At 33.1% G+C, this 22,486-nt stretch overlaps 1 protein-coding gene across 3 annotated transcripts in view; it reads left to right on the top strand.

The window, feature by feature from the left end:
• The window catches only part of LOC107445964 (serine/threonine-protein phosphatase 4 regulatory subunit 1), a 99,066-nt gene extending 84,396 nt beyond the window's left edge, over positions 1-14,670 (top strand). For all 3 annotated transcript variants that reach the window (XM_087149336.1, XM_087149338.1, XM_087149337.1), the window contains 5 exons: positions 718-818; positions 2,799-2,919; positions 6,824-6,942; positions 10,006-10,166; positions 12,725-14,670. In XM_087149336.1, coding sequence (XP_087005462.1) covers positions 718-818; positions 2,799-2,919; positions 6,824-6,942; positions 10,006-10,166; positions 12,725-12,870 — 648 coding nt within the window. In that variant the 3' untranslated portion in view covers positions 12,871-14,670. The remainder of the gene's footprint in view (positions 1-717; positions 819-2,798; positions 2,920-6,823; positions 6,943-10,005; positions 10,167-12,724) is intronic.
• Positions 14,671-22,486: the final 7,816 nt, after the last annotated feature.

Raw genomic sequence — 22,486 nt, forward strand, 5'->3', positions numbered from 1 at the left:
AACTAAGAAATATAGGAAAAAAACCTTGTTTAAATTTTTTTCAATTTAAACTGTTTTTTGTTTTTTTTAACTCAAGAAATTTTCCGGAATTTTGACTTGGGCTCACAATCACCCCTGAAAAGAATAAGGTATATGGCTGCTCAAAAAGAGCATCTTCTTTGAAACAAAAGTCTTTGCTGAATTTCTTTTGTAATGGAAAATAAAGAAAAATATGGTTAAATCAGTAATTGACGAAAAAAAAATTTTGAAAGTTCAAATATGATTAAAAAATATTTGAAATTTTTTTTTAAAGAGCTATTTTAGATAGTACTGCCAGTCCTAAACCTGGAAAAAGTGTGAAGGCAAGTTAGTGCATAAATAATGATCATTTAAACTAGATTTTATACAACCTTCCAACTATCCGGATAATCAGCGCTCTACAGTACTTCTTTTTTTTAACTATTAGCTTGTCGTAAGAAAGTGGCATTACTTTAATGCTTGGGGCACAAAGAAGAAATATCTCTAACCTCGCTAGTTTTTCTCTTTTTTTTATTATTATTATTATAACAGTTAATGAATGTTTTATTTTATGTGTGAAGATAATTCTGTTGCAATTCTTGGTGCTCTAAATTTAATTTCAAATTTATTTTTATTTATTAGCTTTTTTAATAAAAAGTTTTATGATATTTATGTTGTAAGGGAGAAAATATTAACAGGAAGTCTTTCTTTTTTTTGCAGCATCTCAACCCACAGGATAGGAAGCAATTTTTACCTCTGTTTGAAGAATTCACAAAAGTTGATAACGATAGAAATTGGAGGTTTCGATTTGCTGTCGCCGAGTAAGAGCTGTATTTTATCTATTGAACATGTTAATCATGCATGTTATTCATAAAATTGTAGTTATTTATTTGTTATTTTTAGTTTGAAAAAGTAACTAAAAAATTTTCAAAATTTTTCTTTGTTGACCTGAGTAGGAATTTACTTTGCTTTTCTAAATTTTTGTAAATGACTTCCTCTTACTGTTCAAATATTGGTGAAGCATTTTTTTGTTTTTCTCCTTCTAACAAAAAGCAGTTAAAAACTAAATACTTATTAAAGCAATAGAAACCAAGATTAGTAAGTTTTTAATCATATGTAAAATTGAAAAGTTAAAATATAATAATTCTGTAGAAACTATTATGCATATGTCTCAGCAATTAATTAAAAATACTAAATTTATCTAATATTTTCTGATATTAAACAAGAAGAAATCTGTTACATATATGTGTGTGTGTGCTCGTGATTTAAATCAGAAGAACAAATGACCAAAGTTTATCTGTTCAAGGGGAAATAACAAATATGAATATAGCTATTTTCTGCAAACACTTTTTGATACTGTGGAAACTGGGAGATAACATGATGCTAATGTCCTATCTTTCTCGATCATTTTACTAAGTGAAAATGCATTGGTTTTATATATTATGCTCACAGAGTTGAAGTAAATTGCTCCAATATAAAATTTCTCTCTCTCTCTCTCTTTCAAAAATATCTAAGGTGGAGAAAAAAAATGGAAAAATTCATTGAGCAAAAGCTAATTTGTTTTAACTAAAACTACAATTCTAAAATTGTTGTTAAAATGCCAGAAAAGTGTGTTTTTATGAACTGGTAAGGAATTACTAAAGAATAAGAGCTAATGAAGGGGGCCCTCTTAAAATAATCTGAACTCAAGAAAAATTAATAGCCAGAAAAAATAATAATAATTAAAGGCAAGACTATGTCTGAGCATCAATTTTTTTCGAAAAAAGTAACTAAAAAAAAGTTTTTGCATGGTTCCAGAATTGAGTCTTTACGGCATTGTGAGAGAATATACCACGCAAAATTCCAATGAATGGAATTAAAATAATTTGAGGTTTGACTTTCGTAATACGAAATTTGGTCTTTGCTGAACAAATTTCTCTCGAGCAACACTGAGCAGTAGATTTTCAAAGCGGTGTCACCTTAGTGCATCATTCAAATGATGCAATACTTTTCCTTTCTCCCATTTCAGGCAGACCAAATCCTTAGGTTGAATGATGTTTAAAAGCAAGACAAACCATTCCAACCAGAAGACCGATAGAAACCAGAGATAAACTTTCAAGATAGAATTATTAATTGGAATTCTTGTGTGATATTAATCTCTTCAGGCTCTGGGAAGCAACGGCAGAGATTTCGAATAAAATATGTGAACGTAAAGTTTGGGATTGTATAGCCGAGCAACATTAAAGTCTCGATCAGTTGTGCCTCGATTCTCCGACAGGAAAAAAGAAATCAATCTTTTGATGTACAGTAGATATTAAAAAGGAAACCTTAACAATGCAATCAACCCATAAACTTTTAAGCTAACTTAAAAGTTGAAAAGGGCATGAAAGTGTTCATTCATTTTAAGTATGATGCACTAACAGAAAATATTAAACAGATTCATCCTTTTTTTAAATTTTTTTACCAACAAGCAACTTTTCCGCATTGAAGCGTTGCAACATATTATTTAATTTTGCCCCCTGATATAAATATGCCTAAGATAACCAAATTCCACTTCGAACTTTTTATGTATTCATGTGACCATAGTTAATCATTCAATTTAATCAAACAAGATCTCTTAACTCATAGTGAATTGTAACTACCTTTCATATTTTTGTATTGAATAAAAAAGTGCTATTTTTCTAATCACTATTTTTAAGCAAAAATGGCCATTTGTGTTTCTTTTTTTTTTCTTTTTTTTTTAAATGACTGCACCTCTGCAATTTCATGTTAACTTCGTCTTGAAAAATATCTTTTGTACTTATTTTTCCCTTTTCTTGTAGGCAACTGCGGAAGACGTCGGATTTATACGATGCTTTGGAGATTAAAAACTATTTTTTACCTGTTGCCTCTACATTATTACATGATAAAGTTTCAACAGTTAGACTGGCAGCTGTTAAATTGGTAAATAATATTATACAATGTATTTTCAAAATAAATATTTATCTTTCTTAATTAACTTCTTGGGTATTATATATTTGTTTCTTTGAAGGAAAAAAATTGTATAAAGTGAAATTTTCGAAATTTCTACCCATCTTTTTTTTCTTCCTAAGATGTGTATTTTCAAAATTTATTTTTTAAGTGTCTCTTCAGAATTTATGTTCCAGATCAATAAATTTTACCACAAAAGTAAAATAATTGTCAATTGTTATCATTTAAACTAAAGCTTCCAAACAATTGAAGATAAATTAAATTTATAATTTAGCCTTAATTATTATACAATTCAGCTAAATTAAATATAAATTGAAATCATTATGTATAAATCAAAATGCATTTAATTTATTTTGAACGTGCTTTTAATTAGGATGGAAAAGTAAAATATTAATTTATTTGAAATTAATTTTTCTTATAATCAATATCATGAAAAAAATTTAACATTTGATATAATATAAGTTTTGCGTTTTATGAATATCTAGACTGGTGGTGATTTCAACTCTTGTGAATATCAATTTACTTCATTTATGAAAAACTCAGTTTTTAAGAAATAAAATTATTTATGTAGCCTAAAAAAGTTTTTTTTTTTTTAAGCAAGTTGTTAGATATCGTTTATAAATTAAGCTAATACATAATTATAAACAGGGGTCTGTCCAGGCTGAATTTACCGTTTAGCGGTACCTTCACAAATTCAACTTTAGGAAAAACGGTAGTTTCACAAATTCAATTTTAGGAAAAATGGTAGTTTCACAAAATACTTTTTCTTAAAATTTCATTTTTTTATCCCTTAAGAAACGATAAATCCATATTTTTGTGTTGAGTTTTTAATATAATTTTTAAATTTTCACAAAATAGGTACCTGTCAGAAAAACCTAGACAGACCCCTGATAAAACATGAGAACTGCTTTTTTATGATAACATTAAAATTGAATTCAGGGGTCTGTCCAGGCCAAATTTATTGCCGTATAGCGGCACAACATGCCCTTTCTTTAAAAAAAAAAATGTAAAAAATTTTATCCCATAAGAAACGATAAAACCATATTTTTGTATTGATTTTTTAATATAATTTTTAATTTTCACAAATTATGTCTAACTTTTCACAAAATAGGTACTTCTCATATTATGTTACATTTTTTGAAGGTTGTATGTAACTTAATCTTTAAGATTTTTACTTATCTACTTATATTTACTTATCTATTAAGCTTTTTATAAAACAGTTTCCTGTCAAAATTTGCAATTAAGTGAATGAATACGAAAATGTAATTAGGAATTAACTTGACACAACATTGCTGAGCTATCTGTTTGTAATTGTAGACTAAGTTGAGATAAGTAACTCTGGAACTAAGTCTGTGTTGATGAAATAAGAAAATTGTGCTGTCTTTTAATTGAATTTAAAACTTTAATGTAACAATCTGTTAAGAAATAAAAATCTAGCAATCTGAAATTTCTCTCAAAAATGGTTACATTGCAGCGAAACAACTGATAAATAATTACCAATCATTTAACTTTCATGTTATGAGCAAATCCTGCAGATTCAGGAATATAAATTTTAATATAATTCTGGAAAAAGCACAGCTTTTTTTAACATCCTGCTTTTTCTTTAACTTTAGGAAAAAGAATCTGCTATGTTAATCCCCGTGGCAGAATCACGGCGACATTGTCACAGAACATTACAGAGTTCTTGCAGAAAGGATTTTTTTTTTTTTTTTTTTTTTTTTGGAAGAGTAAAAAAAAAAAATCTTTTCTACAGAAGTTTACACGTAACATTTTATACTGCTTAGAAACTCCTTGGGAATAAAAATGTCTCCAAGGAGTACTTGGAACTACTTAGATTTCTCAATTAGTCCTTAGAAACTCCTTAGATTATTGTATTGCATAGATGAACTTACTAAGTACGCTGATGAATTTGCTGTCCAAACAGGGAAACTAAATCAGGGTTGCCACTCCACAGGGAAAACCTGGAAAATACAGGGAATTTAAAAATCACCTAAAATAACAGGGAAAATGCAGGGAATTTTGATTTTTTCTTTACAAACTGGGAAAATACAGGGAATTTTGCTTTTTTATTTTTATCTTTTAAAAAATGGTGACCACTCAAAGCGTAATATGAGATATTTAACCATGATATTTCAGCTATACTAAACTATTTAATTTATTATAGCATTATTTAAGTATGTTCAGCTGTTTTTCCAGCAATTGAAACTAATAAATATAGTTAACCTATTATAGCTGACACAAGAACACAGTAATTGTTGTTTCCTCTTAATATATTGCGTATAACATGTACAGGGAAAACACAGGGAATTTTTTTTCCAGATTTGAGTGGCAACCCTGTAAATGATATGGCTTAGCTATCGAAATCTAATAGTTTGAGAAAAACTTTAAAAGAAAAAAACTGAATTGCAAGAGTTAGAAGAAAAAAAACAACAGCAAATAATTTTACATGTTACAAGCAAACTCAATAATTTACTGTGATTTTTTTTGTATAAAATGCCTTAGATTTTCTTATGTATTCAAATTTAAAAATATAAGATTGGTAGGTTTTTATGTTAATCTTTAACATCTGTACTTTAACAAGATTTATTAAAATATTTGAAATTGGAAAATGTATTTATGTGTAAAATTGACAACTTTGTCAACCTTCATCAAGAAAAATAAATATAGTCAAAATTTTTCTTCAAAAGAACTTTTTATCAAAAGAACTTATAATAACTGCTTTTTAATTATAAAAAAAAAAACTCATCTTTTACACAAAATTTTTTAATTTTTGATAAGTCCTTAAAATTTAAAACTCCTTGGATTTCCTCTTCTGATCTCTGTATGAACCCTGTGTATCGTAAATCGATGTAATGTTACGATTGTATTTTGAGCAGATATTGATTTTCACGTGGTTTTTAAATTTCTCGATATATTTCAAACAATATGGAAAATTCAAATCTTGCATTTGAGTATTTATTTTTAAGGCAATGATTCTATTGAATTTTTGGCAGTTTTTGCTATTGATTTCTAATTATTGATTGTTAATTTATATATTGATTATTAATTTCAATCTCTGAACAGTTGATCTTAAATCTGATATTTTTATGCGATATTACAATTATTTATTATGCATTTGAGTAACTCCTTTTTGTAGAGTCCAATTCGCACGATTTCATTGTCAATATATATATATATTTTTTTTTTTTCGATATCGGATTTCATGATTTTTAATTCTATTTTATTGTGATGATTATTTACAAAATGCGAAGGAAATAATTTGTGCGTTACCCACCCCCTCTATAAAATGTGAAAATATCACTAATATTAGGAAAAAAATTGTTACATGTTCAATTGAAAAAAATTATATTTTTGTTGCAAACATAGCACTTTAGTTAATTACTTATTAAATTGAATTAATAATTATTAATAGTTAATTAGTAATCATAAATTAATTAATAGTAACATATGTTTTTTATTATTAAAAGTATCGTACAGAAAGATTTTTAGTGCTAGACAGTTTTGTCGCTGATAGCTCCAAAAAATTCTGCCACAGGGATGTTAATTGTCTCTTATTTCTTAATGTTTCTACATTCTTTTATTATTATTTTTAACATGAAATATATATAAAACTTAACTGTTTGTTATACTATCAATGTATACATATAGTAAAAAAAAAACTTAGTTTGTAAATAATTAAATAGGAGTGAGATTGTTTCACAGGCTTTTTTAATTTTCGTGATTTAAGTTCACGTGTGTTTTCAGCTATCTTGGTCTTTTTCCCTCTCTCGTTCCTGTAAAAGAGAGAGAGAGAGAAGTGACAGCAATTGTTTCTAGGCTTAATTTCTCGTAAAATAAATTTGTTGAAAATTAATAATTTAATGTTTGTGTTCTTCAGATGGCTGTCTTGCTGAAATGTTTGCATCATGATAATCGCACAGAGTCTTACTATCAGACAATGCTCGATGGTTTTGATAATTTATATCGTCAATCACACAAATGGGTCTGGAGACAGACGTGAGTCCCTTTCTATTTATGTGTCATTCAGTTTATCCTAAAGACCTTGAATAATCTTTCTGTTTCAACTTTTTGTTTAAAACTAGCTTTTATTTAAAATATGAAATCATTTGTACAGGTTTAATAATCCTTTTCCAACAGCAGGGCTGCCACAGGCGACTATTTTCGGCCTGAGGTGACTGTGGCAACATTTTCGCCTGAAAAAGCTAGAAAAGCAACTATTTTCAGGAAAAAGAGATAGTTGGGAGACTTTTCTGTACTCCTAGCGATGTTTTTTTTTTTAGCACAAACTGGGTTGACAACTTGCAGCCCGGGAGCTTGTAAAACACAATGAAATTTTTTTTTATTTATTCTTTTTATTTATTTATTTATTTTTTTCAAAAAAAAAATATGTTGAATTGCGAATTTGAATCATCATTTTTTAATACGATATTACGATGCGTGAATTTGAGTAATCACTTTTCCCAATTTATATATATATAATTGATTTAGCAAATATATATATATATATTTGAAACATCAATTGTTGATAAAAGAGAGAAAAAATTTAAGTTTTTTTAATGTAAAAGTATTTCTTGAATGTATTCTAGAAATTAAAAGTATTTAATTTTCTGCAAATGTACTATATAAAAATTATCATATTTGCCACATAATTTGACTAAAGAGATAATGGTATGTGACAATTAAGTCATTTAATAAAAGTTTTGTCATATTATTGAAAAAATTTTGTTCTAATTGAGGCAACTATTTTCATGCTTTAGGCTACTAAAAGCAACTATTTTGCTTATTTTTTTTATGTAGCAACTCTGTAATAGGTGAGTTCTTCTTTTGGAGAAAACTCCAAATTAACTTTAGAAAAAGTAAACAGTGGTCGACATCGACGGTCTAGTTCATCATTTTTTTTGCTTGTCCATATTTAATAATAAAAATCCTTTTATCAATATTTTAAATATAGTATAAAGACCCATATCTCGGCATCCCTTTCCCAGAACATTCTAAATAAACATCTTGTTTTTCATTACTTACACTTAAGCATTCATATTCACACGATTTAAGAACTCACATTGTGATTTTCATTTTCGCAATTTTACATCAAATGTTGCAATTCTTATTTACGTAGCTACAATTGCGATTTGCACCCATGTGGTTTAAAAATTTTATATTAGAATTTGTTTTCGCGCAATTTTAAAAACGAAGATAAATATTCGCTTATATATATACATAGAGAGCCCCTGCTAAGCATTTGCCCCCATACCAAATGACGTGATGAAAGTGTGTGTTTTAATGATTTTTTCCACTGGAAAGAAAAATTTATATTTAACTTGATCTTCAAAGTGAACTTTTCTAAACAAATCAGTATTTTTTTATTACAGTAATGTATAGTAGATGCTCAGCATTACCCATTAGAATTAGGTTTAAAAAAATTTCTATGGGAAAAAAATTCATAAAAATTTTTTTACGATTTACACTTGACAGAGACTTTTGAAAATGAGTGAATAATTTGAAATCCTTAGCGCGGGCCCTGTGTGTGTGTATATATATGTATGTATATAGCAACATGGCTACATTGTTGCAGAAAAATCTTTCTTTTGGAAAGGTAAAAACTATTTCTTTTCTACAGAAATTTACACGTGATATTTGAATCATTTTTTGACATGCTCAATTTACGCCACAGTTTCGTAAATCGATGTAGTGTTTTGATTTGATTTTCAGCAGTTATTTATATTGATTATCACATGGGTTATAATATGGAAAGCATGGTTATACTACGGAAAATTCGAATTCTGCATTTGAGCATTTACTTTTTAAACCAATAATTATATTGAATTTTTGGCTGTTATTGCTGTTGATTTCTCCGTAGTTTTTAAACCCGATATTATTTATTACAGCAGCCTAATCTTGAAGTTTCATGTGATTTTGTCGTCAATCTCTTTTTCGACAATTACTGCAGATTTCATGATTTTTTATTGTGATAATTATTTACAAAATGCTACGAAGAAAAAAAATTTGTGTGCCCCCCCCCCCAAATTCTGAGAATATCACCCTTAATATTAGAATAAAAAATTATTATGTGTTCAATTAAAAATATATATATATTTATATAGTTTTTTTTTGTAAACAGCGCTCTTGTTATTTTAAATTAATAGCATATATTCAGGGTGCGTACAGACTCCTTATACTCCTTGGAAATAAAAAAAGTCTCCAAGGAGTACTTGGAACTACTTAGATTTCTAAATTAGTCCTTAGAAACTCCTTAGATTATTGTGTTGCATAGATGAACTTACTAAGTACGCTGATGAATTTGCTGTCCAAGCAGGGAAACTAAATGATAGGACTTAACTGTCAAAATGTAATAGTTAAAGAAAAACTTTAAAAGACAAATTGAATTTCAAGAGTTAGAAGAAAAAAATAACAGCAAATAATTTTAATTTTACACGTTACAAGCAAATTTAATTAATAATTTAATGTGATTTTTTTTTGTATAAATTGCCTTAGATTTTCTTATGTATTTAAATTTAAAAATATAAGATTGGTAGATTTTTATGTTAATCTTTAACATCTGTTCTTAACAAGATTTATTAAAATATTTAAAACTGGAAAATGTATTTATGTGTAAAAGTGATAGCTTTATTTTTCTTGATCAAGTTTGACAAAGTCATTAATTTATTTCAAAAGGGCTAGGAAAAGAATAAGCAAACTATACATTTTTGCGAGTTCCTCATAATAACTGCTTTTTAATTTTTAAAAAAAAAAAAACGGTCTAGTTATCTTTTACGCCAAATTTTTTAATTTTTGATAAATCCTTAAAATTTTGGACTCTTTGTTTACTCCTTGGATTTCTTCTTCTGATCTCTGTATGAACCCTGTATATTTTTTATGATTATTATAAGTATCTTGCAGAACGATATTAGTGCTAGAGGTTTTGTTGCAGATAGCGGGGAAAAATCCTGCCACTTTTTCTAACCAAAAGAAGACTCTTTATCTTAAGATTAAAGTTTTTTGTCAGTTTTCAAACTTCAGTGAGCTCCACATAATTGAAATGAAAATATATTGTGTTTGCAGTTACATCTCACTCTGTCAGGAGATTGTTGTGGAGGAATCCATGGACATTGCAGATTTCATTGATAAAGTTGCACCTAAACTCTTCTCTTTGGGTTATGATAAAGTGCCAAATGTCAGACTGTCTCTTGCAAGGTGCATTACATCTACGTTGCTCACAAACGGTATGTCATTCATTTTTTACTTATCTAATTGAATGCTATACTATATAACAGCAGCCTTTTTCTCACAGCGGACCTGTCAACGTTTGGTCATTTTACCACAGCCCGCTGAGGGGGGGGGGGGCGTTGATTGTTTATATTCTAGATCAGGGATGGCGAACCAATGGCACATGTGCTATTGCACTATGAACTGTTATTACACAAATGTCACACACTATGAAGCATATGTAACAATTAAATTAAAATTCACAAAAAGCTAACAAAATAATAAACAATTATTGATAAAAAAAATTAACAATTAATGCTAAAAGAACAATTAATAACCATTAAAAACAAGCTAACAATAAATAACTAGCAAAAAAAATCAACAGTCCTGCTTAAACTAATATCTTACAACCTAATATAAGTTATTTGTCATTTAATCTGCAATAACAGAAGTCCCACTGATGCTACATTAAGTTGAATTACGCTTATAACTGAGACATTGCAAAATGTATTTTCTTTTCAATGTATATAAAGAGTTTTGAGTTGATACTATTTAGTGTTATTATTTTCCCAATAATCATGAAGTCAAAATTATTTGACAGCACGTCTGTGACTTCATTAAACTATTTTTTAGGAAAAATGGCACGTTGGTGTATAAAGGGTTCGCCACCCCTGGTATACAGGGTTGCCACTCCACAGGAAAAACCTGGAAAATACAGGGAATTTATTTTTGTTTTTAATAAATGGTTGCCACTTAGCGCGATCTAAAGGATATTTAAGAAAGATATTTCAGCTATACTAAACTATTTCATTTACTATCCATTAAAGTATATTCAGCTGTTCTTTTTTTTCATCTTTTGTTTTTCCATCCATTAAAACTAGTGTAGTTAGCTCATACAACAGCGCAGTAAATCTTTCCTCTTAATATATTGTGTATAAAGCATGCAAGGAAAACACAGAGAAACAAAATTTCCAAATAGGAGTGGCAACCTCAACTGGAAATTAAATTTTTTTTGTGTCAGTAGATTGTTTTTTTTTTATTATTATTATTATTTTAATTATAAAAATTTCAAATTAAATAATGTGAACCCTCTTGGGAGCGACCACTCTCCGTTCTACCTTAAATTGGTCGCCTGGTGAAGTTTAGTCTCTCTTCGAGGTTACCTACATTGGGTTCAAAATTGTTATCGAAGGTACGTGACTTTTCTCAAATGATATTAACTGTAGTCGGTGTCATTTTCTTTATGCAGAAATGCCACTTTTGGCATCGTGAAAAGACAGATCGATGAATAAAATTTAGTTTCTTTAAAAATGATCCCAATATATAATTGTGTATAAAAACAAATTTAACCATTATGTATTTTAATTAAGTTTGTATTTAATTTTATCATAAAAATGAATAGCTTTTAAAGATTAAAAAAAGGTTTGTTTGTTTGAGATGCTTGTTTTTTCTTAAAATAACTTCTTTTTCTTTCCTAATTTAACTTTCAACTCCAAAAATAAATCATTGACAGCATCATCTTTAGTGCTCCTCTGATACAACATGACGTTGTATTGTTAAAAGAGAGCTCTCTAAATAAGAGCCTCACACAAATATTTTGAATATATTTTAATCTACTTATTTGTTTCGTTAAATGCTTTGTTTTGGTTTTTTTTTTCCTTATTTGACCTTTTTTGGTGCAAAAAATTGCCCTGTCACATGGAGAAATTTTATTCAACACTTAGTCTATAGAAAAAATTCCATTTCTCCTGAATGTGGTCGCCACATAGAGGAGGTCTTTACTGCAGATAATTATTTTTCTTTCCTTATTATTTTACATTCTAGACTGGCAGGGTTCATAGCGTTTTTAAAAAGTGCTTAAAGGTGCTAATTTTTGTTTTTAAAAGCCCTTAAGGATGCTCTTTTTATTAGATGTTTTTAAAATGTGCTTAAATATCTCTTCCAAATTGAGAATTTTTTCCTTTACCTTGTTGATTTTCGCTACGTATTATGCAAAAGTGTACTTTTAATATTTTTCTATTCAACGTTTTCACAAATCATTCAAACACAATATATTTCGACTTACCGTCGTTCTGTAGCGTATGAAAGTACTAATCATTTTACATGTCTAATAATTTGGCCAGGTACTGTATATAGCGCTTAAAAATATTTTTTGAGTGCTTTAAAGATGGTTATTTTTTCTTGAAAGATTTGGCTACACCATATGTTAAAGGTGCTTCTTTCTTTTTTTTTTGGTCGTATCGAATTTCTTAACTTTCTCTGCAATATTTATCAGAAACTAGCTATTTTATCATGATTATGTTAAGTTTTAGAAAATGTTTTTGAATTTTTTTACTTTATGTTTATAAATTAAGAGCTTAAAATGATAGAGAAAAAAAAATTTATTTTTGGCCAAATCCTAATTATGATTTTTTTTTTAATTTTCTCTTTGTTGGAAAGTGCTTAAAAATATTTTTTTTAGTGCAAAAAAAGTACTTAAAAGGTTATTTTTTGTTTAAAAAAAATCTGGCTGCGCACCATGAGTGGGATTCTTTTCTTTAATAAAACTTCATTTCAGTTATTTCTATTTTTCCAGGTAATTTCACAACAAGCCTTCTTTGTGCACCAGCTTTAGAGAACTTTCGTCAAGTTTTGGATTCACTCAATTCAGATGTTGATAGAGATGTGAGAGATGTTGCAAAAAATATTGATATTAGGATATTATTACACCAAGGAGATTAAAAAAGAAGCATTTTGTTTGAAGTCACTCGTGTAAAGCCAAAATATCTATTTTTAGAGAGCAAATCAAACAATAATTTAAAATTTTATTTAAATAAAATAAGTTTATTTTTTGTTTTTGTTGCTTATACATTTCTTTTTTAATCCAGACATTTCCACATGTACTTAGATGTTAATCTCTATTTCAATTGTTATTCAAATGGTTGCTTATCTCTGACGTTAAATATCAAGATATGGCATGTGTTAGGTTTTGATTTTTGATGGCAGAAGCTCTTGAGTGGAAAAATTGTTGAAAAAAAATGTAATTACAGTTCGTAATTCGATGCTCCTCGTTTTCCTGTATGTATCATCTTACTTTAAATAGGTACAACCTGTAATGAGGGTTGCAAAAAACCCACCTACCCAGTAAAACCCGAGTGGGTTTTTCTAAGATTGATTTCTTTTTTATCCTCTGTTATATTAAAGAGCTATTCTATTGAAATATGTATGTAGTCTAGCCTAAAAAAAATTAACCAATTAGTGAAAAAATTGTGTTGGAGACTAGAGAGTCACCTTGCTGGCTGGATTTGACTGTATGGCCATTGATTATTCAGTGCCATAGATTTGCCTTCTATGCAAATAAAAAAATTTCGTCAAATATTTTTTTAAGATTAAAATATAAATAAAAAGTAATCCTGTATTAAAATAGGTTTCAAATGTGTGATGTATGTGAGTACATCTAACATTTTGTATCCTGATGTCAGAAAAAACTTATTGACAGACTTTGGCATCAGTTTATTTGTATTGATTATTAATTACCCATATGTTAAGTCAATTTATAAAATTAAACTTAATTATTAATGTTAAAATAAGGTACTTATCCCTGCCCTCTCTTTTGAAAAAAAAAACCCCATTAAAACATGAAAAGCCCACCTGGGTTGGGTTATTCTAGAAAAACCCGGGTTTTTTGCAACCCTGCCTGCAATAAGTTAAATGTACAACCTGCGGGCCGCGAGAGCTTCTAAACGCAATAAAAAAATGTTTCTTTTGATTTAGTTTTTGTTTTAACATTGTAAATTTTCTTTTAGTAAAATATTTTATTCTAATATATATTACACAATAAAATGCGTATATTTTTTGCACTCTTCATTCTATAAGCTTATCTTTGGTTAGAATTTTTATCCCCCACTTCTATGTATATATTTGGTAAATTAATTATTGTAAAAAATGGAAAAAGTTATTTTTTTTTAAAGCTTTAATTAAGAAGTAAAAATTACCAAATATTGTTATTATGAAATGTTAATTAAGTTTAAAGTACTTGTTGTGGTTAATATATTATGAGAAATGTGTATTACATCTGTTAAAATAATGTTTCAGAAATCTCAAATTAAAAGACGGACCATTTTATTTATATTAATCTAAAAATAATTTTTTGCCTGCTGTTGTTTTTGAAAATAGAAAAAGAAAATGAAAAAAATAAATGTTATCCCTTAAAGTATAAATTCCTATACATTGCTTAGAATTTTGTTTTGTTAAGAACTTCAGTAATTGTTATTTCATTGCAAATAAAAGTACAATTTTAGATTTTAATATTGAATGGTTTTATTTTTTCATTTTTAATTCATTGATAACAAATGATTTAAAGAAAAAAGAATGTTTGTTTTACTCATATTTAATTTTTTGAAACTGTGATACATAAGATATATATTTATACACATTTTAGCAAATATGAGTGGATAAAAAATCTTTATCGAAAGAATATTATTGTGTACATAGAAAAAGCTTGTTATTTGATTGTAAAAATAAATTGTATTATTCATTCAATGTTTCTGTCTTCATTTTTGAGTGATTCAATTAGCTTGAGAGAGCAGGGGTCTGTTTAGAAGAAATTTGGCTCCGTTAACAAAATATCTTTTCATCAGGGCTGATTGTGCTCCGTATTTCCGGAATTTTTGCTGACAGTGATCCCGAAGTTTCCGGAGATCGAAGATTCAGATGTTTCAATAAATCATTGATCAGAAAAGTTTTCGGAAATCAAACAGTTTATTTTATTTGTTTGTAAGGGGAGCTACTTTATAAGCTTATATTCAAGATTAATATTCATTTTTTATCAGTAAATAGTTATTATAATCATGAACTCAAGAAAGAAAGACATATTTGTAAATTTCAATTACTTCTCCAAGTCATCATAGGTATGTGTAAAATTTTAAATATATTTAAGAAATATTGAGAAAAAGAAAAAAAACCTTGTTTAAATTTTTTTCGATTTAAACTTTTTTTTTAACTCGAGAATTTTTCCGGAATTTTGACTTCGGCTCACAATCACCCCTGAATTTTCAAAGGTGGAACTTAAAAACACAGTTTATTTTATTTGTAAGGGAGAGGTATGTGTAAAATTTTAAGTATACTAAGAAATATTGAGAAAAAGGAAAAAAAAAACCTTGTTTAAATTTTTTTTTCTAAAACTCAAGAAATTTTCCGGAATTTTGACTTTGGCTCACAATTACCACTGATTATTGTTTTGTTAATCGAATGAACCCTTCCCAGAAAAGGGGGGGGAGAGAGAAACAAACTTAAATTTTGTCTTAGGCAGAAGCTTCTTCCTTTATTCGTCCGAAATGAATATTCTGCGTTTAGCAGTATAGGCTAAATACGAAATATTTGTATGTTGCATCTCTCATTTAGTAGCTGCAATGGCTGTTTATTTTTTAATTATAATTTTACAGTGTTGAGCATAATCTTGTATGTCTTTACACTTTATAAACTCCTTGAAAAAAAGTTTTATTGCCTTTCACAAAATGTCTGGACAGAGCCCTGGAGAGCTTTCCTCTTGCCCTGGACTGCGTTTGCAAAGTTCGGAGAAACTGCTGTGGAAATGTAGGGCTACTTTTAGAAGACAAACTCAAGCCCTTAGGCATAATTTTTTTGGGCTTTCTGCGACAAACCCCTCTAGCGCTAATATCTTTCTGCAAGATACTTTTAATAATAACTAATATACATGTTATTAATTAAATTTAAAGTAACAGAAACGTTTTATTTACAAAGAAAAGCCTATTTGGGTATAATAAAATTGTATGTATTTTTTAAAAAAGGAAAATTTAATATTTTTTTTATTCTAATATCATAGGTGATATTCTCACATTTCGTAAGCGGAAAACACACTAATTATTTCGTAAATCGTCATCACATAATAAAACGGTGCGTAGCGTTTGTAAAAAGTACTTAAAGGTGCTTTTTGGGGGATTTCATTTTTAAAGGTGCTTTTTTAAGCTGGCGTTTTTAAAAAGTGCTTTTTTTCACGAATAATTTTTTTTTCCTTCAGTGATATCTGGCGGATCCCCTGCATTTCACGAAAAATGGGGTGTTTGCTACGTAATCATTCACACGGACTTCATATCGTACCCACGTTATGACTTGCGCATGCGCGCCCACTCGAAACTGAAACCCGAGTGCTCCAATTCGGATAGTCAGATCCTTATTAAATTTTTTTCTTTTTAATTTTATTCTTGTTTATTTTATTTTACTTTTAACACTTTTTTGATGTAGGGGGTAAGGGTACTTTTGTTCAGAGTCAAGTTGAATTCACTCGGTGATGTGGTTTAAAAAGTGCTTATTTTTGATTCAAAGATTTGGCTATGCACCCTGTAAAATAATAATTAAAAATCAGTGAAGGAAAAGAAAACAAATTTTATTTTTCCCAAATGGGAATAACAAAATCGCGAGCATTTCTTCTCCTCTGATGAGTGATAAAGGTATCTCTTCAGTATAATTGTGGAGAAAAGAAATTTTTGCTCCAATATTCTTTATTTTTCATTCTTCTCAAATAAGAATCGAAAAAATTAAGATCATTTCTTTCCCCTCCGATGCATACGCGAAAAAAGCATCTCTTGAATATAATTTTGGAGAAGAAAAGTAAGCCAATATTTTTTACTTTCTAAAAGGAAATTCTTTCTGCAAGAACTCTGCTGGGTTCGGTGAGATTCTTGCAACTCTACTGCATTTTTCTAGATATTCTCAATTTCAAGGTTCATTTTACACCGTCTGATATCGAACCGAAGAACCTCTTCATCTTTTTAAAATGGCTAATATAATCAAGAAACTGGTTATTTTATCATGATCATGTAGACTATAAAAAAAATGTTGCATTTTGTTCATGCATATAGTGCTTAAAAGGTGCTTATTTCTTGTTGAAATATTTGTCTACGCACCCTGATTCTGAAGCAACTTTAGAATTGTTATCTGTACTATCTGAAATGTTTTTCAATGTTGAATAATAAAATTTATTTTCTTTTGATATTTTATAACGGTGAACTGGACGTTATATACTTCTTTACTATAAGATGAAATAATTTTAAATCTTGTATGATAGACATGGTGCGTAGCGTTTTTAAAGGTGCCTATTTTCGTTTTTTAAAAGCCCTTAAAGATGCTTTTCTTTCATGGCGTGTTTTTAAACAGTACTTAATTTTCCCTTTGAGATTTTTTTTTTTGACCATGTCGATTTTCGCTGCGTACAAAAGCGTGGTTTTCATATTGTTCTGTTCAACGTTTTCACAAGTCGTTCAACCACAATCCATTTCGGCGTACCGTCGGTACGTAACGTATGATAACGCCCATCATGTTACATATTTGAGGAAATACTCGACAGAGACTGGATTCGGTGAGATTCTAGCAGTACGCGTCAAGTTTTAATGAAAAATGGAGGTACTGGGATCAAGTTTTAAGCAAAACTGAGTTAATCCGAGGAATCAGACGGTGATTGGAGGTACTGGGATCAAGTTTTATAGAAACTAAGTTACTCCGAGGATTCAAACGGTGGTGGGAGGTACTGGGATCAAGTTTTAAGCAAAACTGAGTTAATCCGAGGAATCAGACGGTGATTGGAGGTACTGGGATCAAGTTTTATAGAAACTAAGTTACTCCGAGGATTCAAACGGTGGTGGGAGGTACTGGGATCAAGTTTTAATGAAAAATGGAGGTACTGGGATCAAGTTTTAAGCAAAACTGAGTTAATCCGAGGAATCAGACGGTGATTGGAGGTACTGGATTCAAGTTTTATAGAAACTAAGTTACTCCGAGGATTCAAACGGTGGTGGGAGGTACTGGGATCAAGTTTTAATGAAAAATGGAGGTACTGGGATCAAGTTTTAAGCAAAACTGAGTTAATCCGAGGAATCAGACGGTGATTGGAGGTACTGGGATCAAGTTTTATTGTACCGTTACCCTTCAAACTTTGGCAAGGCTGTGATTTGTTAATTGAATTTTGGTAACGGTTACCCAGGTTCAAAAATAGACACTTGAATAATGAAGTACATGAAACTTTTAACAATAAAAAGTAAATTTTATTATAACTATAAATTAACAACAAACACAATCCCGATCATTTCCAGATGCCTTCATGTGCACTAAAAATTTCAATTTATGCACTTTTAACTTTCCAAATGGTTATACTCAAGATAAAACTTTTCGATAAAAAGCACTTCTAAATTTCATATGCATAACATTAAATTAATTCACACTACTAGAGACATTTACGAAATAAAAATACTTGCTCATTCTAAATTTACAAAAACATTTAACTTTAGGTCATTATATTCCTACTATAGATAATTAAAAATAAATATCCAATGCTCATCTTAAAATAGGTATCTTAACCCCGAATAGAAATAATTTAAAATACGGAATAAAATGCTCTTCTAAAAAGTTACTAAAAAGGTAAGAAATTAGAGTTTATCAATACAAAGGAACTTGCAGATCACCTTCTGGAACGCCCACCGGGTCTGCAGGTAGACTTGTGGACTAGGAGAACCTCGACCTTCCGACCACCATTCAGCTCTTTAGAAACACTTGATTTTCTGCCGAGGAACGCTCACTTCTTGTCAACCGTCTTAAATCTAGCGACACTCCGTCTATCATATCCAGTCAACTATTCTGAGGCTTCAGATCAACTTTCTTCCAGGAAACAGCTCATCCGATCAATGTGGCGTAATTAGTCGCGGTATCCAGGGACTCTTTCCAAATATCAACCTTTCAGCATTTCCGCCTGGATCAACTCATTCCGAGATTCCAGCTAAATCTACACTCATTCTCGATGATACCGGCTCAGAACATACTTCTAACAGCCATGATAGATCCTGTCAGCGGTGATGTTTCAACTCAACATTCCATCGGGCACGATCCGCACTCCCGTCGTACTACTTTTTCAGGCACTCCCGTCTTACTACTTTTTCAGCCACTCTTCACGCCTCTTATACTTTTCTCAGCAAGGCGGAATAATCCATACTGACCTGTTTACTCGCTCAAAAGTCATCCCGCATCCAGTGGACGTCAGAACAAAAAAAAAAGATCCACAAGAAAAACCAGCTACAAACCCACTAATACGCCATAAAAGTGATAATCCAAACCTTCTTAAATATTAATACAATTTATATCCACAATCTACCCCAAAAATCCCATTTTAAAAGGATAAATAAAAATTTCTCATGAAATATCATAATTTTGATTGCATTTAAATTTTATCATAGTGGTGCCATCTATTGAAAAATAACCCTTCTTTAAAAAGTATTGATACAAAAAAAAAACTTCAATAAATTCCTATTTATTACAATATAGAAACTAAGTTACTCCGAGGATTCAAACGGTGGTGGGAGGTACTGGGATCAAGTTTTAATGAAAAATGGAGGTACTGGGATCAAGTTTTAAGCAAAACTGAGTTAATCCGAGGAATCAAACGGTGATTGGAGGTACTGGGATCAAGTTTTACATTGTTTTCCCGCAACGGTATCAATAACCAAGAATGCATCAGTCACACTCACGCGTCACAGCCTGTTAATAGGGAGGACACATTCATACATCCATTTATTCATCCACAGATCGTAATTTTGACTTGAACCAGATGAATACCAGTCTTCAATTCAGTACCACTAGAGTTATTGATTTGTTACGGGAACATGGAGGACTTTGTGACTCAACTAATTTCACGTGCACACGTCACCATTTACTACACGGGAAATCTTCGTCCAAAAGAGATCGAACTCAACACAGTACATTAGTATTGCATGTTCTGAGTTCAATTGGAAAAATTCCTTATAGAAAACTACTTGTGTTTTTGAAAGATTTATAAACTGGACAAAAAGAAAACAATTGTCAAATTGAGTCTCCTGACCCTCAATCCTCGTTCAGAATAATCATCTCTCTCTGGGACGCGACTGACTCCTCGGCTCGCTCCCGCACTACCATCTCTCTCTGGGACGCGACCGACTCCTCGGCTCGCTCTCGCACTGCCATCTCTCTCCGGGACGCGACAGAATCCTCGGCTCGCTCTTGCACTGCCACCTTACTCCGGGACGCGACCGACTCCTCGGCTCGCTCCCGCACTGCAATCTCTCTCCGGAACGCGACCGAATCCTCGGCTCGCTTTTGCACTGCCATCTTTCTCCGGGAGGCGACCATCTCACTTTCGGATACAAATGACACCACCTCTCCATCCCCTAATACTTTCTCTCTCCGGGACGCGACCGACTCGTCGGCTCGCTCCCGCACTGCCATCTCCCTTTCGAATACAAATGACACCTCCTCTCCCTACCCTAATACTTTCTCTCTCCGGGACGCGACCGACTCCTCGGCTTGGTCCCGCACTGCCATCTCTCTCCGGGACGCAACCGAATCCTAGGCTCGCTCCCGCACTGCCACATCTCACCGGGACGCGACCGACTCCTCGGCTCGCTCCCGCACTGCCATCTCTCTCCGGGACGCGACCGACTCCTTGGCTCGCTCCCGCACTGCAATCTCACTTTCGGATACAAATGACACCTCCTCTCCCTATCCTAATACTTTCTCTCTCCGGGACGCGACCGACTCCTCGGATCGCTCCCGCACTGCCATCTCACTCCGGAACGCGACCGACTCTTCGGCTCGCTCCCGCACTACCATCTCTCTCCGGGACGCGACCGACTCCTCGGCACGCTCCCGCACTGCAATCTCTCTCCGGGACGCAACCGAATCCTCGGCTCGCTCCCGGACTGCAATCTCACTTTCGGAAACAAATGACACCTCCTCTCTCTCCCCTAATATTTTCTATTTCCGGGGCGCGACCGACTCCACTACTCGCTCGCGCACTGCCATCTCGCCCCGGGACGCGACCGACTCCTCGGCTCGCTCCCGCACTACCATCTTTCTCCGGGACGCGACCGAATCCTCGGCTCGCTCCCGCACTGCCATCTCACTTTCGGATACAAACGACACCTCCTCTCCCTCCTCTAATACTTACTCTCTCCGGGACGCGACCGACTCCTCGGCTCGCTCCCGCACTGCAATCTCACTTTCGGATACAAATGACACCTCCTCTCTCTCCCCTAATACTTTCTCTCTCCGGGACGCGACAGACTTCTCGGCTCGCTCCCGCACTGCAATCTCTCTCCGGGACGCAACCGATTCCTCAGCTCGCTCCCGCACTGCAATCTCACTTTCAGAAAAAAATGACACCTCCTCTCTCTCCCCTAATATTTTATCTCTCCGGGACGCGACCGACTCCTCTGCTCGCTCACGCACTGCCATCTCTCTCCGGGACGCGACCGACTCCTCGGCTCGCTCCCGCACTGCCATCTCTCTCCGGGACGCGACCGACTCCTCGGCTCGCTCCCGCACTACCATCTCTCTCCGGGACGCGACCGACTCCTCGGCTCGCTCCCGCACTGCCATCTCTCTCCGGGACGCGACCGAATCCTCGGCTCACTCCCGCACTGTCACATCTCTCCGGGACGCGACCGAATCCTCGGCTCACTCTTGCACTGCCATCTCTCTCCGGGACGCGACCGACTCCTCGGCTCGCTCCCGCACTGCCATCTCTCTCCTGGACGCGACCGACTCCTCGGCTCGCTCCCGCACTGCCATCTTTCTCCTGGACGCGACCGACTCCTCGGCTCGCTCCCGCACTGCCATATCTGTCTTGGACGCGACCGACTCCTCGGCTCGCTCCCGCACTGCAATCTCACTTTCGGATACAAATGACGCCTCCTCGTCTCCCCTGATACTTTCTCTCTCCGGGACGCGACCGACTCCTCGGCTCGCTCCCGCACTTCCATCTCTCTCCGGAACGCGACCGACTCCTCGGCTCGCTCCCGCACTGCCACATCTCTACGGGACGCGACCGACTCCTCGGCTTTGTCCCGCACTGCCATCTCTCTCCGGGACGCGACCGAATCCTCGGCTCGCTCCCGCACTGCCATATCTCTCTTGGACGCGACCGACTCCTCGGCTCGCTCCCGCACTGCAATCTCACTTTCGGATACAAATGACACCTCCTCTCCCTCCCCTAATACTTTCTCTCTCCGGGGCGCGACCGACTCCTCGGCTTGGTCCCGCACTGCCATCTCTCTCCGGGTAGCGACCGACTCCTCGGCTCGCTCCCGCACTGTCATCTCTCTCCGGGACGCGACCGACTCCTCGGCTTTGTCCCGCACTGCCATCTCTCTCCGGGATGCGACCGAATCCTCGGCCCGCTCCCGCACTGCCATCTTTCTCCGGGACGCGGCCGACTCCTCGGCTCGCTCCCGCACTGCAATCTCACTTTCGGATACATATGACACCTCCTCTCCCACCCCTAATACTTTCTCTCTCCGGGACGCGACCGAATCCTCGG

This window comes from Parasteatoda tepidariorum, chromosome 8, assembly GCF_982258835.1.
Source record: "Parasteatoda tepidariorum strain Cologne lab strain chromosome 8, Ptep-v5.0, whole genome shotgun sequence".
Lineage (NCBI taxonomy): Eukaryota > Metazoa > Arthropoda > Arachnida > Araneae > Theridiidae > Parasteatoda > Parasteatoda tepidariorum.